This window comes from Callionymus lyra, chromosome 14 (assembly GCF_982586985.1).
Source record: "Callionymus lyra chromosome 14, fCalLyr1.hap1.1, whole genome shotgun sequence".
NCBI lineage: Eukaryota > Metazoa > Chordata > Actinopteri > Syngnathiformes > Callionymidae > Callionymus > Callionymus lyra.
In genome coordinates, this window is record NC_141831.1 from 2732947 (window position 1) to 2752226 (window position 19280).

A 19280-nucleotide genomic window follows, 5' to 3' on the forward strand; every position below is an offset into this window, starting at 1 on the left:
AGTATCAACTCTGGTGTCATTAAACATCAACTAGTATCAACTCTGGTGTCATTAAACATCAACTAGTATCAACTCTGGTGTCATTAAACATCAACTAGTATCAACTCTGGTGTCATTTAACATCAACTAGTATCAACTCTGGTGTCATTAAACATCAACTAGTATCAACTCTGGTGTCATTAAACATCAACTAGTATCAACTCTGGTGTCATTAAACATCAACTAGTATCAACTCTGGTGTCATTAAACATCAACTAGTATCGACTCTGGTGTCATTAAACATCAACTAGTATCAACTCTGGTGTCATTAAACATCAACTAGTATCAACTCTGGTGTCATTAAACATCAACTAGTATCAACTCTGGTGTCATTAAACGTCAACTAGTATCAACTCTGGTATCATTAAACGTCAACTAGTATCAACTCTGGTGTCATTAAACATCAACTAGTATCAACTCTGGTGTCATTAAACATCAACTAGTATCAACTCTGGTGTCATTAAACATCAACTAGTATCAACTCTGGTGTCATTAAACATCAACTAGTATCAACTCTGGTGTCATTAAACATCAACTAGTATCAACTCTGGTGTCATTAAACGTCAACTAGTATCAACTCTGGTATCATTAAACGTCAACTAGTATCAACTCTGGTGTCATTAAACATCAACTAGTATCAACTCTGGTGTCATTAAACATCAACTAGTATCAACTCTGGTGTCATTAAACATCAACTAGTATCAACTGTGGTGTCATTAAACATCAACTAGTATCAACTGTGGTGTCATTAAACATCAACTAGTATCAACTCTGGTGTCATTAAACATCAACTAGTATCAACTCTGGTGTCATTAAACATCAACTAGTATCAACTCTGATGTCATTAAACATCAACTAGTATCAACTCTGGTGTCATTAAACATCAACTAGTATCAACTCTGGTGTCATTAAACATCAACTAGTATCGACTCTGGTGTCATTAAACATCAACTAGTATCGACTCTGGTGTCATTAAACATCAACTAGTATCGACTCTGGTGTCATTAAACATCAACTAGTATCAACTCTGGTGTCATTAAACATCAACTAGTATCAACTCTGGTGTCATTAAACGTCAACTAGTATCAACTCTGGTATCATTAAACGTCAACTAGTATCAACTCTGGTGTCATTAAACATCAACTAGTATCAACTCTGGTGTCATTAAACATCAACTAGTATCAACTCTGGTGTCATTAAACGTCAACTAGTATCAACTCTGGTATCATTAAACGTCAACTAGTATCAACTCTGGTGTCATTAAACATCAACTAGTATCAACTCTGGTGTCATTAAACATCAACTAGTATCAACTCTGGTGTCATTAAACATCAACTAGTATCAACTCTGGTGTCATTAAACGTCAACTAGTATCAACTCTGGTATCATTAAACATCAACTAGTATCAACTCTGGTGTCATTAAACATCAACTAGTATCAACTCTGGTGTCATTAAACATCAACTAGTATCAACTCTGGTGTCATTAAACATCAACTAGTATCAACTCTGGTGTCATTAAACATCAACTAGTATCAACTCTGGTGTCATTAAACATCAACTAGTATCAACTCTGGTGTCATGAAGTGAATGTTCTTCAAGATGTTCCTCATCATGACCATGTTTTACACTCATTACTTTATGAATCTGAAATCTGGACGAACGAGAGGTTACAAGAGTCCATTATGACGTAATAATGGCTTCACTCCTCCTCCAGCTGTAATCACGCTTTGTTTATACAACGAGTCCCTTTAAGACCATTGATGACAAACCTCCATTCTTGACCAATCACAGCAGAGCGGGTGTGGTTATGGTCAACAAGATTTAATCTCCAGAAAAACAAAGTATTACACACTTAAACACACATGCACATACACACTTTAAAACACACGCACATACACACTTTAACACACATGCACATATACACTTTAACACACATGCACATACACACTTTAACACACACGCACATACACACTTTAACACACATGCACATACACACTTTAACACACACGCACATACACACTTTAACCCACACGCACATACACACTTTAACACACATGCACATACACACTTTAACACACACGCACATACACACTTTAGCACACATGCACATACACACTTTAACACACACGCACATACACACTTTAACACACATGCACATACACACTTTAACACACACGCACATACACACTTTAACACACATGCACATACACACTTTAACACACACGCACATACACACTTTAAAACACACACACATACACACTTTAACACACATGCACATACACACTTTAACACACATGCACATACACACTTTAACACACACGCACATACACACTTTAACACACATGCACATACACACTTTAACACACACGCACATACACACTTTAACACACATGCACATACACACTTTAACACACACGCACATACACACTTTAACACACACGCACATCCACACTTTAGCACACACGCACATACACACTTTAGCACACATGCACATACGCACATACACACTTTAACACACACGCATACACACTTAAATACACAATCACATACACATTTTAACACACTCACACTTTTAATCACACACACACACACACACTTTAGTGGAGCTTTGAGATCCGTCACGCAATCTGACGTCACCAGCAGGGGGTGCTGAAGAGCGTGAAATGACAGTTGTGTCTCAGGTGTGAGGAAGCGTCCAGCGGAGACTCCAGGAGCATCGGTGAGGGCATCATAGAAGAAGACGAGGACGAGGCGGCAGAAGAAGAAAGCGACAAGAAGAGGATGAAGGAGGACGAGCAGGAGGTGACTGACCTCCACCCTCTAGATGTGTGTGAGGAACTGACGGTCTTGTGGCTCCAGCAGAAGAAGAAGGAGAGCGTGTTCACGTGGAGGGTGGACCTGTCCAAGACGGAGAAGTTCTGGGACGGCTGGTTCCGAGGCCTGTCGGCTCAGTTCCTCACGTGTCCTCTCCCGAAGCTGCTGCTGCTCGCAGGTGGGACCTCTGAGCCGGTGCTGCTGACAAGTTCTGACACCTGTGCTTCTGTGCAGGCGTGGACCGGCTGGACAAGGACCTGACCATCGGGCAGATGCAAGGTCAGGACTTCATCTCTGGTCGTCTTAGGTCAGGTTAGGTAGAACTTGATTGTCTTGAGTTTAGAACCTTTGTGTGTTTGCAGGGAAGTTCCAGATGCAGGTTCTCCCTCAGTGCGGCCACGCCGTCCACGAGGACGCTCCTGAGAAGGTGAGGTCCAGAAGAACCAGGATCTGAAAACATCTCCTACATCTTCTCCTCCTGGTGTTCTCTCCATCTCCATCTTCACCTCATGATGTTCTCTCCATCTCCATCTTCTCCTCCTGGTGTTCTCTCCATCTACATCTTCTCCTCCTGATGTTCTCTCCATCTACATCTTCACCTCCTGATGTTCTTTCCATCTCCATCTTCTCCTCCTGATGTTCTCTCATCTCCATCTTCTCCTGCTGATGTTCTCTCCATCTAAATCTTCTCCTCCTGATGTTCTCTCCATCTCCATCTTCTCCTCCTGATGTTCTCTCCATCTCGATCTTCACCTCCTGATGTTCTCTCCATCTACATCTTCTCCTCCTGATGTTCTCTCCATCTACATCTTCTCCTCCTGATGTTCTCTCCATCTACATCTTCACCTCCTGATGTTCTCTCCATCTCCATCTTCTCCTCCTGATGTTCTCTCCATCTACATCTTCTCCTCCTGATGTTCTCTCCATCTACATCTTCACCTCCTGATGTTCTCTCCATCTCCATCTTCTCCTCCTGATGTTTTCTCCATCTACATCTTCTCCTCCTGATGTTCTCTCCATCTCCATCTTCTCCTCCTGATGTTCTCTCCATCTCCATCTTCACCTCCTGATGTTCTCTCCATCTACATCTTCTCCTCCTGATGTTCTCTCCATCTACATCTTCTCCTCCTGATGTTCTCTCCATCTACATCTTCACCTCCTGATGTTCTCTCCATCTCCATCTTCTCCTCCTGATGTTCTCTCCATCTACATCTTCTCCTCCTGATGTTCTCTCCATCTACATCTTCACCTCCTGATGTTCTCTCCATCTCCATCTTCTCCTCCTGATGTTCTCTCCATCTACATCTTCTCCTCCTGGTGTTCTCTCCATCTACATCTTCTCCTCCTGATGTTCTCTCCATCTACATCTTCACCTCCTGATGTTCTTTCCATCTCCATCTTCTCCTCCTGATGTTCTCTCATCTACATCTTCTCCTGCTGATGTTCTCTCCATCTACATCTTCTCCTCCTGATGTTCTCTCCATCTACATCTTCTCCTCCTGATGTTCTCTCCATCTCCATCTTCACCTCCTGATGTTCTCTCCATCTACATCTTCTCCTCCTGATGTTCTCTCCATCTACATCTTCTCCTCCTGATGTTCTCTCCATCTACATCTTCACCTCCTGATGTTCTCTCCATCTCCATCTTCTCCTCCTGATGTTCTCTCCATCTACATCTTCTCCTCCTGATGTTCTCTCCATCTACATCTTCACCTCCTGATGTTCTCTCCATCTCCATCTTCTCCTCCTGATGTTCTCTCCATCTACATCTTCTCCTCCTGATGTTCTCTCCATCTCCATCTTCACCTCCCGATGTTCTCTCCATCTACATCTTCTCCTCCTGATGTTCTCTCCATCTCCATCTTCTCCTCCTGATGTTCTCTCCATCTACATCTTCTCCTCCTGTCTTTCTTTCAATCTAAATCTTCTCCTCCTGATGTTCTCTCCATCTCCATCTTCTCCTCCTGATGTTCTATCCATCTCCAACCTCTCCTCCTGATGTTCTCTAATCTCCATCTTCTCCTGATGTTCTCTCATCTCCATCTTCACCTCCTGATGTTCTCTCATCTACATCTTCTCCTCCTGATGTTCTCTCCATCTACATCTTCTCCTCCTGATCTTCTCTCCATCTTCTCCTACTGATGTTCTCTCCATCTACATCTTCTCCTCCTGATGTTCTCTCCATCTACATCTTCTCCTCCTGATGTTCTCTCCATCTACATCTTCTCCTCCTGTCTTTCTTTCAATCTAAATCTTCTCCTCCTGATGTTCTCTCCATCTCCATCTTCTCCTCCTGATGTTCTATCCATCTCCAACCTCTCCTCCTGATGTTCTCTAATCTCCATCTTCTCCTGATGTTCTCTCATCTCCATCTTCACCTCCTGATGTTCTCTCATCTCCATCTTCACCTCCTGATGTTCTCTCATCTACATCTTCTCCTCCTGGTGTTATCTCAATCTACATCTTCTCCTCCTGATGTTCTCTCCATCTCCATCTTCTCCTCCTGATGTTCTCTCCATCTCCATCTTCTCCTCCTGATGTTCTCTCCATCTACATCTTCTCCTCCTGATGTTCTCTCCATCTCCATCTTCTCCTCCTGATATTCTCTCCATCTACATCTTCTCCTCCTGGTGTTCTCTCCATCTACATCTTCTCCTCCTGATGTTCTCTCAATCTCCATCTTCTCCTCCTGATGTTCTCTCATCTACATCTTCTCCTCCTGATGTTCTCTCCATCTCCATCTTCTCCTCCTGATCTTCTCTCATCTACATCTTCTCCTCCTGATGTCCTCTCCATCTACATCTTCTCCTCCTGATGTTCTCTCATCTACATCTTCACCTCCTGATGTTCTCTCCATCTCCATCTTCTCCTGATTTTCTCTACATCTTCACCTACTGATGTTCTCTCCATCTACATCTTCACCTCCTGGTGTTCTCTCATCTACATCTTCTCCTCCTAATGTTCTCTCCATCTTCTCCTCCTGATGTTCTCTCCATCTACATCTTCTCCTCCTGGTGTTCTCTCCATCTACATCTTCTCCTCCTGATGTTCTCTCCATCTACATCTTCACCTCCTGATGTTCTTTCCATCTCCATCTTCTCCTCCTAATGTTCTCTCCATCTCCATCTTCTCCTTCTGATGTTCTCTCCATCTACATCTTCTCCTCCTGATGTTCTCTCCATCTCCATCTTCACCTCCTGATGTTCTCTCCATCTACATCTTCACCTTCTGATGTTCTCTCCATCTACATCTTCACCTTCTGATGTTCTCTCCATCTACATCTTCTCCTCCTGATGTTCTCTCCATCTACATCTTCTCCTGATGTTCTCTCAACTACATCTTCTACTCCTGATGTTCTCTCCATCTCCATCTTCTCCTCCTGATGTTCTCTCATCTACATCTTCTCCTCCTGATGTTCTCTCCATCTACATCTTCTCCTCCTGATGTTCTCTCCATCTCCATCTTCACCTCCTGATGTTCTCTCCATCTACATCTTCTCCTCCTGATGTTCTCTCCATCTACATCTTCTCCTCCTGATGTTCTCTCCATCTACATCTTCACCTCCTGATGTTCTCTCCATCTCCATCTTCTCCTCCTGATGTTCTCTCCATCTACATCTTCTCCTCCTGATGTTCTCTCCATCTACATCTTCACCTCCTGATGTTCTCTCCATCTCCATCTTCTCCTCCTGATGTTCTCTCCATCTACATCTTCTCCTCCTGATGTTCTCTCCATCTCCATCTTCACCTCCCGATGTTCTCTCCATCTACATCTTCTCCTCCTGATGTTCTCTCCATCTCCATCTTCTCCTCCTGATGTTCTCTCCATCTACATCTTCTCCTCCTGTCTTTCTTTCAATCTAAATCTTCTCCTCCTGATGTTCTCTCCATCTCCATCTTCTCCTCCTGATGTTCTATCCATCTCCAACCTCTCCTCCTGATGTTCTCTAATCTCCATCTTCTCCTGATGTTCTCTCATCTCCATCTTCACCTCCTGATGTTCTCTCATCTACATCTTCTCCTCCTGATGTTCTCTCCATCTACATCTTCTCCTCCTGATCTTCTCTCCATCTTCTCCTACTGATGTTCTCTCCATCTACATCTTCTCCTCCTGATGTTCTCTCCATCTACATCTTCTCCTCCTGATGTTCTCTCCATCTACATCTTCTCCTCCTGTCTTTCTTTCAATCTAAATCTTCTCCTCCTGATGTTCTCTCCATCTCCATCTTCTCCTCCTGATGTTCTATCCATCTCCAACCTCTCCTCCTGATGTTCTCTAATCTCCATCTTCTCCTGATGTTCTCTCATCTCCATCTTCACCTCCTGATGTTCTCTCATCTCCATCTTCACCTCCTGATGTTCTCTCATCTACATCTTCTCCTCCTGGTGTTATCTCAATCTACATCTTCTCCTCCTGATGTTCTCTCCATCTCCATCTTCTCCTCCTGATGTTCTCTCCATCTCCATCTTCTCCTCCTGATGTTCTCTCCATCTACATCTTCTCCTCCTGATGTTCTCTCCATCTCCATCTTCTCCTCCTGATATTCTCTCCATCTACATCTTCTCCTCCTGGTGTTCTCTCCATCTACATCTTCTCCTCCTGATGTTCTCTCAATCTCCATCTTCTCCTCCTGATGTTCTCTCATCTACATCTTCTCCTCCTGATGTTCTCTCCATCTCCATCTTCTCCTCCTGATCTTCTCTCATCTACATCTTCTCCTCCTGATGTTCTCTCCATCTACATCTTCTCCTCCTGATGTTCTCTCATCTACATCTTCACCTCCTGATGTTCTCTCCATCTCCATCTTCTCCTGATTTTCTCTACATCTTCACCTACTGATGTTCTCTCCATCTACATCTTCACCTCCTGGTGTTCTCTCATCTACATCTTCTCCTCCTAATGTTCTCTCCATCTTCTCCTCCTGATGTTCTCTCCATCTACATCTTCTCCTCCTGGTGTTCTCTCCATCTACATCTTCTCCTCCTGATGTTCTCTCCATCTACATCTTCACCTCCTGATGTTCTTTCCATCTCCATCTTCTCCTCCTGATGTTCTCTCATCTACATCTTCTCCTGCTGATGTTCTCTCCATCTCCATCTTCACCTCCTGATGTTCTCTCCATCTACATCTTCTCCTCCTGATGTTCTCTCCATCTACATCTTCTCCTCCTGATGTTCTCTCCATCTACATCTTCACCTCCTGATGTTCTCTCCATCTCCATCTTCTCCTCCTGATGTTCTCTCCATCTACATCTTCTCCTCCTGATGTTCTCTCCATCTACATCTTCACCTCCTGATGTTCTCTCCATCTCCATCTTCTCCTCCTGATGTTCTCTCCATCTACATCTTCTCCTCCTGATGTTCTCTCCATCTCCATCTTCACCTCCCGATGTTCTCTCCATCTACATCTTCTCCTCCTGATGTTCTCTCCATCTCCATCTTCTCCTCCTGATGTTCTCTCCATCTACATCTTCTCCTCCTGTCTTTCTTTCAATCTAAATCTTCTCCTCCTGATGTTCTCTCCATCTCCATCTTCTCCTCCTGATGTTCTATCCATCTCCAACCTCTCCTCCTGATGTTCTCTAATCTCCATCTTCTCCTGATGTTCTCTCATCTCCATCTTCACCTCCTGATGTTCTCTCATCTACATCTTCTCCTCCTGATGTTCTCTCCATCTACATCTTCTCCTCCTGATCTTCTCTCCATCTTCTCCTACTGATGTTCTCTCCATCTACATCTTCTCCTCCTGATGTTCTCTCCATCTACATCTTCTCCTCCTGATGTTCTCTCCATCTACATCTTCTCCTCCTGTCTTTCTTTCAATCTAAATCTTCTCCTCCTGATGTTCTCTCCATCTCCATCTTCTCCTCCTGATGTTCTATCCATCTCCAACCTCTCCTCCTGATGTTCTCTAATCTCCATCTTCTCCTGATGTTCTCTCATCTCCATCTTCACCTCCTGATGTTCTCTCATCTCCATCTTCACCTCCTGATGTTCTCTCATCTACATCTTCTCCTCCTGGTGTTATCTCAATCTACATCTTCTCCTCCTGATGTTCTCTCCATCTCCATCTTCTCCTCCTGATGTTCTCTCCATCTCCATCTTCTCCTCCTGATGTTCTCTCCATCTACATCTTCTCCTCCTGATGTTCTCTCCATCTCCATCTTCTCCTCCTGATATTCTCTCCATCTACATCTTCTCCTCCTGGTGTTCTCTCCATCTACATCTTCTCCTCCTGATGTTCTCTCAATCTCCATCTTCTCCTCCTGATGTTCTCTCATCTACATCTTCTCCTCCTGATGTTCTCTCCATCTCCATCTTCTCCTCCTGATCTTCTCTCATCTACATCTTCTCCTCCTGATGTTCTCTCCATCTACATCTTCTCCTCCTGATGTTCTCTCATCTACATCTTCACCTCCTGATGTTCTCTCCATCTCCATCTTCTCCTGATTTTCTCTACATCTTCACCTACTGATGTTCTTTCCATCTACATCTTCACCTCCTGGTGTTCTCTCATCTACATCTTCTCCTCCTAATGTTCTCTCCATCTTCTCCTCCTGATGTTCTCTCCATCTACATCTTCTCCTCCTGGTGTTCTCTCCATCTACATCTTCTCCTCCTGATGTTCTCTCCATCTACATCTTCACCTCCTGATGTTCTTTCCATCTCCATCTTCTCCTCCTGATGTTCTCTCATCTACATCTTCTCCTGCTGATGTTCTCTCCATCTACATCTTCTCCTCCTGATGTTCTCTCCATCTACATCTTCTTCTCCTGATGTTCTCTCCATCTCCATCTTCACCTCCTGATGTTCTCTCCATCTACATCTTCTCCTCCTGATGTTCTCTCCATCTACATCTTCTCCTCCTGATGTTCTCTCCATCTACATCTTCACCTCCTGATGTTCTCTCCATCTCCATCTTCTCCTCCTGATGTTCTCTCCATCTACATCTTCTCCTCCTGATGTTCTCTCCATCTACATCTTCACCTCCTGATGTTCTCTCCATCTCCATCTTCTCCTCCTGATGTTCTCTCCATCTACATCTTCTCCTCCTGATGTTCTCTCCATCTCCATCTTCACCTCCCGATGTTCTCTCCATCTACATCTTCTCCTCCTGATGTTCTCTCCATCTCCATCTTCTCCTCCTGATGTTCTCTCCATCTACATCTTCTCCTCCTGTCTTTCTTTCAATCTAAATCTTCTCCTCCTGATGTTCTCTCCATCTCCATCTTCTCCTCCTGATGTTCTATCCATCTCCAACCTCTCCTCCTGATGTTCTCTAATCTCCATCTTCTCCTGATGTTCTCTCATCTCCATCTTCACCTCCTGATGTTCTCTCATCTCCATCTTCACCTCCTGATGTTCTCTCATCTACATCTTCTCCTCCTGGTGTTATCTCAATCTACATCTTCTCCTCCTGATGTTCTCTCCATCTCCATCTTCTCCTCCTGATGTTCTCTCCATCTCCATCTTCTCCTCCTGATGTTCTCTCCATCTACATCTTCTCCTCCTGATGTTCTCTCCATCTCCATCTTCTCCTCCTGATATTCTCTCCATCTACATCTTCTCCTCCTGGTGTTCTCTCCATCTACATCTTCTCCTCCTGATGTTCTCTCAATCTCCATCTTCTCCTCCTGATGTTCTCTCATCTACATCTTCTCCTCCTGATGTTCTCTCCATCTCCATCTTCTCCTCCTGATCTTCTCTCATCTACATCTTCTCCTCCTGATGTTCTCTCCATCTTCATCTTCTCCTCCTGATGTTCTCTCATCTACATCTTCACCTCCTGATGTTCTCTCCATCTCCATCTTCTCCTGATTTTCTCTACATCTTCACCTACTGATGTTCTCTCCATCTACATCTTCACCTCCTGGTGTTCTCTCATCTACATCTTCTCCTCCTAATGTTCTCTCCATCTTCTCCTCCTGATGTTCTCTCATCTACATCTTCTCCTCCTAATGTTCTCTCCATCTCCATCTTCTCCTTCTGATGTTCTCTCCATCTACATCTTCTCCTCCTGATGTTCTCTCCATCTCCATCTTCACCTCCTGATGTTCTCTCCATCTACATCTTCACCTTCTGATGTTCTCTCCATCTACATCTTCACCTTCTGATGTTCTCTCCATCTACATCTTCTCCTCCTGATGTTCTCTCCATCTACATCTTCTCCTGATGTTCTCTCAACTACATCTTCTACTCCTGATGTTCTCTCCATCTCCATCTTCTCCTCCTGATGTTCTCTCATCTACATCTTCTCCTCCTGATGTTCTCTCCATCTACATCTTCTCCTCCTGATGTTCTCTCCATCTCCATCTTCTCCTCCTGATGTTCTCTCCATCTCCATCTTCTCCTCCTGATGTTCTCTCCATCTCCATCTTCACCTCCTGATGTTCTCTCCATCTACATCTTCACCTTCTGATGTTCTCTCCATCTACATCTTCTCCTCCTGATGTTCTCTCCATCTCCATCTTCTCCTGATGTTCTCTCATCTACATCTTCTCCTCCTGATGTTCTCTCCATCTACATCTTCTCCTGATGTTCTCTCATCTACATCTTCTCCTCCTGATGTTCTCTCCATCTACATCTTCTCCTCCTGATGTTCTCTCCATCTACATCTTCTCCTGATGTTCTCTCCATCTCCATCTTCTCCTCCTGATGTTCTCTCCATCTACATCTTCTCCTGATCTTCTCTCATCTACATCTTCTCCTCCTGATGTTCTCTCCATCTACATCTTCTCCTGATGTTCTCTCATCTACATCTTCTACTCCTGATGTTCTCTCCATCTCCATCTTCTCCTCCTGATGTTCTCTCATCTACATCTTCTCCTCCTGATGTTCTCTCCATCTACATCTTCTCCTCCTGATGTTCTCTCCATCTCCATCTTCTCCTCCTGATGTTCTCTCCATCTCCACCTTCACCTCCTGATTTTCTCTCCATCTACATCTTCACCTTCTGATGTTCTCTCCATCTACATCTTCACCTTCTGATGTTCTCTCCATCTACATCTTCTCCTCCTGATGTTCTCTCCATCTCCATCTTCTCCTGATGTTCTCTCCATCTACATCTTCTCCTCCTGATGTTCTCTCCATCTACATCTTCTCCTCCTGATGTTCTCTCCATCTCCATCTTCTCCTCCTGATGTTCTCTCCATCTCCACCTTCACCTCCTGATTCTCTCTCCATCTACATCTTCACCTTCTGATGTTCTCTCCATCTACATCTTCACCTTCTGATGTTCTCTCCATCTACATCTTCTCCTCCTGATGTTCTCTCCATCTCCATCTTCTCCTGATGTTCTCTCCATCTACATCTTCTCCTCCTGATGTTCTCTCCATCTACATCTTCTCCTCCTGATGTTCTCTCCATCTACATCTTCTCCTCCTGTCTTTCTTTCAATCTAAATCTTCTCCTCCTGATGTTCTCTCCATCTCCATCTTCTCCTCCTGATGTTCTCTCCATCTCCATCTTCTCCTCCTGATGTTCTCTTCATCTCCATCTTCTCCTCCTGATGTTCTCTCATCTCCATCTTCACCTCCTGATGTTCTCTCATCTCCATCTTCTCCTCCTGATGTTCTCTCCATCTCCATCTTCTCCTCCTGATGTTCTCTCCATCTTCTCCTACTGATGTTCTCTCCATCTACATCTTCTCCTCCTGATGTTCTCTCCATCTACATCTTCTCCTCCTGATGTTCTCTCCATCTACATCTTCTCCTCCTGTCTTTCTTTCAATCTAAATCTTCTCCTCCTGATGTTCTCTCCATCTCCATCTTCTCCTCCTGATGTTCTCTCCATCTCCATCTTCTCCTCCTGATGTTCTCTCCATCTCCATCTTCTCCTCCTGATGTTCTCTCATCTCCATCTTCACCTCCTGATGTTCTCTCATCTCCATCTGCACCTCCTGATGTTCTCTCATCTACATCTTCTCCTCCTGCTGTTCTCTCCATCTACATCTTCTCCTCCTGATGTTCTCTCCATCTCCATCTTCTCCTCCTGATGTTCTCTACATCTTCACCTACTGATGTTCTCTCCATCTACATCTTCACCTCCTGATGTTCTCTCATCTACATCTTCTCCTCCTGATGTTCTCTCCATCTCCATCTTCTCCTCCTGATCTTCTCTCCATCTTCTCCTACTGATGTTCTCTCCATCTACATCTTCACCTCCTGATGTTCTCTCATCTACATCTTCTCCTCCTGATGTTCTCTCCATCTACATCTTCTCCTCCTGATGTTCTCTACATCTTCACCTCCTGATGTTCTCTCATCTACATCTTCTCCTCCTGATGTTCTCTACATCTTCACCTACTGATGTTCTCTCCATCTACATCTTCACCTCCTGATGTTCTCTCATCTACATCTTCTGCTCCTGATGTTCTCTCCATCTTCTCCTACTGATGTTCTCTCCATCTACATCTTCACCTCCTGATGTTCTCTCATCTACATCTTCTCCTCCTGATGTTCTCTCCATCTACATCTTCTCCTCCTGATGTTCTCTACATCTTCACCTCCTGATGTTCTCTCATCTACATCTTCTCCTCCTGATGTTCTCTACATCTTCACCTACTGATGTTCTCTCCATCTACATCTTCACCTCCTGATGTTCTCTCATCTACATCTTCTGCTCCTGATGTTCTCTCCATCTCCATCTTCTCCTCCTGATCTTCTCTCATCTCCATCTTCTCCTGATGTTCTCTCCATCTCCATCTTCAACATAGTCACACGAGTCTAAACCAGGATCAAAACGTTGACTTAACTTTTAATGTTCAAACTATGAATCATTTTATTCAAGTGTTTTTGAATAATTGAATTAAACATTTAAATATTTTCTAAATTAGTGCATTTTTTGCAAATGTCTCGTTTAATATTTTAATAACTTTCTTTTGATTTAACATTTTTTTATTGAATTTACAAAAACTTACAATTTAAAACCATTTAGAGTTTTGCTGTCATAACATCTTATTTTATCACATTTAGAATCATTTATTTTTGAATTATTAGAAAAACTACTTTAAACTTTCTGTTAAAATAATTAATAACAATTTATTTGAAGCAAATTTAACATTGAAATTTAGACAAAAAATGATTAAATAATGAAAAAATAAAACTCTATAAAACAACAAATATATCCTGATGACTCACGTTGTTTCGTTTCATCGTCACCAAATCACTACGTCATCAGAAAACATCATCGTCGTTAACGTGTCTCTCTCTCTGCTCAAGGTCGCCGACGCCCTCGCGACCTTCATGGTTCGACACAAGTTCACCGACTTCAAGGATGGATTCTTGTGGTGAGACTTCATGACACTTTGACCTCAATCATGTTGAGTGACAGTTGACTTCATGACACTTTGACCTCAATCATGTTGAGTGACAGTTGACTTCATGACACTTTGACCTCAATCATGTTGAGTGACAGTTGACTTCATGACACTTTGACCTCAATCATGTTGAGTGACAGTCGACTTCATGACACTTTGACCTTAATCATCTTGAGTGACAGTTGACTTCATGACACTTTGACCTCAATCATCTTGAGTGACAGTTGACTTCATGACACTTTGACCTCAATCATCTTGAGTGACAGTTGACTTCACGACACTTTGACCTCAATCATCTTGAGTGACAGTTGACTTCATGACACTTTGACCTCAATCATCTTGAGTGACAGGTGACTTCATGACACTTTGACCTCAATCATCTTGAGTGACAGGTGACTTTACGACACTTTGACCTAAATCATGTTGAGTGACATTTGACTTCACGACACTTTGACCTCAATCATCTTGAGTGACAGTTGACTTCATGACACTTTGACCTCAATCATCTTGAGTGACAGTTGACTTCATGACACTTCAATCATCTTGAGTGACAGGTGACTTTATGACACTTTGACCTCAATCATCTTGAGTGACAGTTGACTTCATGACACTTCAATCATCTTGAGTGACAGTCGACTTCATGACACTTTGACCTCAATCATCTTGAGTGACAGTTGACTTCATGACACTTTGACCTCAATCATCTTGAGTGACAGTTGACTTCATGACACTTTGACCTCAATCATCTTGAGTGACAGTTGACTTCACGACACTTTGACCTCAATCATCTTGAGTGACAGTTGACTTCATGACACTTTGACCTCAATCATCTTGAGTGACAGTTGACTTCATGACACTTTGACCTCAATCATCTTGAGTGACAGTTGACTTCACGACACTTTGACCTCAATCATCTTGAGTGACAGTTGACTTCATGACACTTTGACCTCAATCATGTTGAGTGACAGTTGACTTCATGACACTTTGACCTCAATCATGTTGAGTGACAGTTGACTTCATGACACTTTGACCTCAATCATGTTGAGTGACAGTTGACTTCATGACACTTTGACCTCAATCATGTTGAGTGACAGTTGACTTCATGACACTTTGACCTTAATCATCTTGAGTGACAGTTGACTTCATGACACTTTGACCTCAATCATCTTGAGTGACAGTTGACTTCATGACACTTTGACCTCAATCATCTTGAGTGACAGTTGACTTCACGACACTTTGACCTCAATCATCTTGAGTGACAGTTGACTTCATGACACTTTGACCTCAATCATCTTGAGTGACAGGTGACTTCATGACACTTTGACCTCAATCATCTTGAGTGACAGGTGACTTTACGACACTTTGACCTAAATCATGTTGAGTGACAGTTGACTTCACGACACTTTGACCTCAATCATCTTGAGTGACAGTTGACTTCATGACACTTTGACCTCAATCATCTTGAGTGACAGTTGACTTCATGACACTTCAATCATCTTGAGTGACAGGTGACTTTATGACACTTTGACCTCAATCATCTTGAGTGACAGTTGACTTCATGACACTTCAATCATCTTGAGTGACAGTCGACTTCATGACACTTTGACCTCAATCATCTTGAGTGACAGTTGACTTCATGACACTTTGACCTCAATCATCTTGAGTGACAGTTGACTTCATGACACTTTGACCTCAATCATCTTGAGTGACAGTTGACTTCACGACACTTTGACCTCAATCATCTTGAGTGACAGTTGACTTCATGACACTTTGACCTCAATCATCTTGAGTGACAGTTGACTTCATGACACTTTGACCTCAATCATCTTGAGTGACAGTTGACTTCACGACACTTTGACCTCAATCATCTTGAGTGACAGTTGACTTCATGACACTTTGACCTCAATCATCTTGAGTGACAGTTGACTTCACGACACTTTGACCTCAATCATCTTGAGTGACAGTTGACTTCATGACACTTTGACCTCAATCATCTTGAGTGACAGTTGACTTCATGACACTTTGACCTCAATCATCTTGAGTGACAGTTGACTTCATGACACTTTGACCTCAATCATCAAACACTTGAGTGACAGTTGACTTCACGACACTTTGACCTCAATCATCTTGAGTGACAGTTGACTTCATGACACTTTGACCTCAATCATGTTGAGTGACAGTTGACTTCATGACACTTTGACCTCAATCATCAAACACTTGAGTGACAGTTGACTTCATGACACTTTGACCTCAATCATCAAACACTTGAGTGACAGTCGACTTCATGACACTTTGACCTCAATCATCAAACACTTGAGTGACAGTTGACTTCATGACACTTTGACCTCAATCATCAAACACTTGAGTGACAGTTGACTTCATGACACTTTGACCTCAATCATCAAACACTTGAGTGACAGTTGACTTCACGACACTTTGACCTCAATCATCTTGAGTGACAGTTGACTTCATGACACTTTGACCTCAATCATCTTGAGTGACAGTCGACTTCATGACACTTTGACCTCAATCATCTTGAGTGACAGTTGACTTCATGACACTTTGACCTCAATCATCTTGAGTGACAGTTGACTTCATGACACTTTGACCTCAATCATCAAACACTTGAGTGACAGTTGACTTCACGACACTTTGACCTCAATCATCTTGAGTGACAGTTGACTTCATGACACTTTGACCTCAATCATGTTGAGTGACAGTTGACTTCATGACACTTTGACCTCAATCATCAAACACTTGAGTGACAGTTGACTTCATGACACTTTGACCTCAATCATCAAACACTTGAGTGACAGTCGACTTCATGACACTTTGACCTCAATCATCTTGAGTGACAGTTGACTTCATGACACTTTGACCTCAATCATCAAACACTTGAGTGACAGTTGACTTCATGACACTTTGACCTCAATCATCAAACACTTGAGTGACAGTTGACTTCACGACACTTTGACCTCAATCATCTTGAGTGACAGTTGACTTCATGACACTTTGACCTCAATCATGTTGAGTGACAGTTGACTTCACGACACTTTGACCTCAATCATCTTGAGTGACAGTTGACTTCACGACACTTTGACCTCAATCATGTTGAGTGACAGTTGACTTCACGACACTTTGACCTCAATCATGTTGAGTGACAGTTGACTTCATGACACTTTGACCTCAATCATCTTGAGTGACAGTTGACTTCATGACACTTTGACCTCAATCATCTTGAGTGACAGTTGACTTCATGACACTTTGACCTCAATCACGTTGAGTGACAGTTGACTTCACGACACTTTGACCTCAATCATCTTGAGTGACAGTTGACTTCATGACACTTTGACCTCAATCATGTTGAGTGACAGTTGACTTCACGACACCTTGACCTCAATCATGTTGAGTGACAGTTGACTTCACGACACTTTGACCTCAATCATGTTGAGTTACAGTTGACTTCACGACACTTTGACCTCAATCATCAAACACTTGAGTGACAGTTGACTTCATGACACTTTGACCTCAATCATCAAACACTTGAGTGACAGTTGACTTCACGACACTTTGACCTCAATCATCTTGAGTGACAGTTGACTTCACGACACTTTGACCTCAATCATCAAACACTTGAGTGACAGTTGACTTCATGACACTTTGACCTCAATCATCAAACACTTGAGTGACAGTTGACTTCATGACACTTTGACCTCAATCATCAAACACTTGAGTGACAGTTGACTTCACGACACTTTGACCTCAATCATCTTGAGTGACAGTTGACTTCACGACACTTTGACCTCAATCATCAAACACTTGAGTGACAGTTGACTTCATGACACTTTGACCTCAATCATCAAACACTTGAGTGACAGTTGACTTCATGACACTTTGACCTCAATCATCAATCATCTTGAGTGACAGTTGACTTCATGACACTTTGACCTCAATCATCAATCATCTTGAGTGACAGTCGATCGATGGATCAGCAACACGGAGAGAAAACGTTCAAAGATCATTAAAGTATTTCAACTCAACCATTTATGTTAAATATTTGAAGAACTTGATAGAAAGATGAATTTAAATGACTAACGAGCTCCAGTGACGTTTAAAATCAACAGATTATTTTAGGGAACGTTTCACTCGTGACCTTCGACCCTGCCTGTAGTAACACTTTAGATGAAGATTGAAACCATGTTGTGCGTCTAAGTGTGTTTGTGTGTTTGCAGCTGACTCTGGTGTGTCGAGAGGAAACATCTTCACCTCCAAACAAAAGGTTAATATTATTGTTTGTGTTCGATCGTCTCTTATGTTCACTTTGTTCCTCTCGTGTCTCCATGATGGTTTCCTTGCTGGTGGAAAAAAACAAGGAATAAAAAAAAAAGAGTTTTTTTCTTGAGCCTCGACTTGTTTTTGTTGTCGTCACTTTTTTAATTGTGTCTCCGCAGGTTTAGAGTCTGAATTATTGATGAAGGAAACTTTGAGTAAACAAGTGACGTCGAGGCGTCGCTTCACGAGAGCCGTTTACACTGAACTCTCTGTTCAAGTACTTCTATCAAAATACTTCTATTTAAATACTTCTATTGAAATACTTCTATTTAAATACTTCTATTAAAATACTTCTATTAAAATACTTCTATCAAAATACTTCTATCAAAATGCTTCTATTAAAATACGTATATTAAAATACGTATATTGAAATACTTCTATTGAAATACGTATATTGAAATACTTCTATTGAAATACGTATATTAAAATGCTTCTATTAAAATACTTCTATCAAAATGCTTCTATTGAAATACTTCTTTTAAAATACTTCTATTGAAATACTTCTATTAAAATACTTATTTTAAAATACTTCTATTAAAATACTTCTATTTAAATACTTCTATTAAAATACTTCTATTTAAATACTTCTATTAAAATACTTCTATTAAAATACTTCTATCAAAATGCTTCTATTAAAATACTTCTATTAAAATACGTATATTGAAATACGTATATTAAAATGCTTCTATTAAAATACTTCTATTGAAATACTTCTATTGAAATACGTATATTAAAATGCTTCTATTAAAATACTTCTATTGTTATACTTCCATTGAAA

The 19280-nt window shown here is 42.1% G+C and overlaps 1 protein-coding gene across 3 annotated transcripts in view; it reads left to right on the forward strand.

Moving 5' to 3' along the window:
* Positions 1–18572, forward strand: part of ppme1 (protein phosphatase methylesterase 1) — a 31618-nt gene extending 13046 nt beyond the window's left edge. Inside the window, exons 9-14 of one of the 3 annotated variants that reach the window (XM_087807898.1) lie at positions 2722–2842; positions 2900–3032; positions 3089–3133; positions 3217–3281; positions 14073–14140; positions 18403–18572. In XM_087807898.1, coding sequence (XP_087664024.1) covers positions 2722–2842; positions 2900–3032; positions 3089–3133; positions 3217–3281; positions 14073–14140; positions 18403–18406 — 436 coding nt within the window. In that variant the 3' untranslated portion in view covers positions 18407–18572. Of the gene's footprint in view, positions 1–2721; positions 3033–3088; positions 3134–3216; positions 3282–14072; positions 14141–18402 lie in introns of all 3 variants that reach the window. The other 2 variants (XM_087807899.1, XM_087807897.1) reach the window with 2 other exon arrangements.
* Positions 18573–19280: the final 708 nt, after the last annotated feature.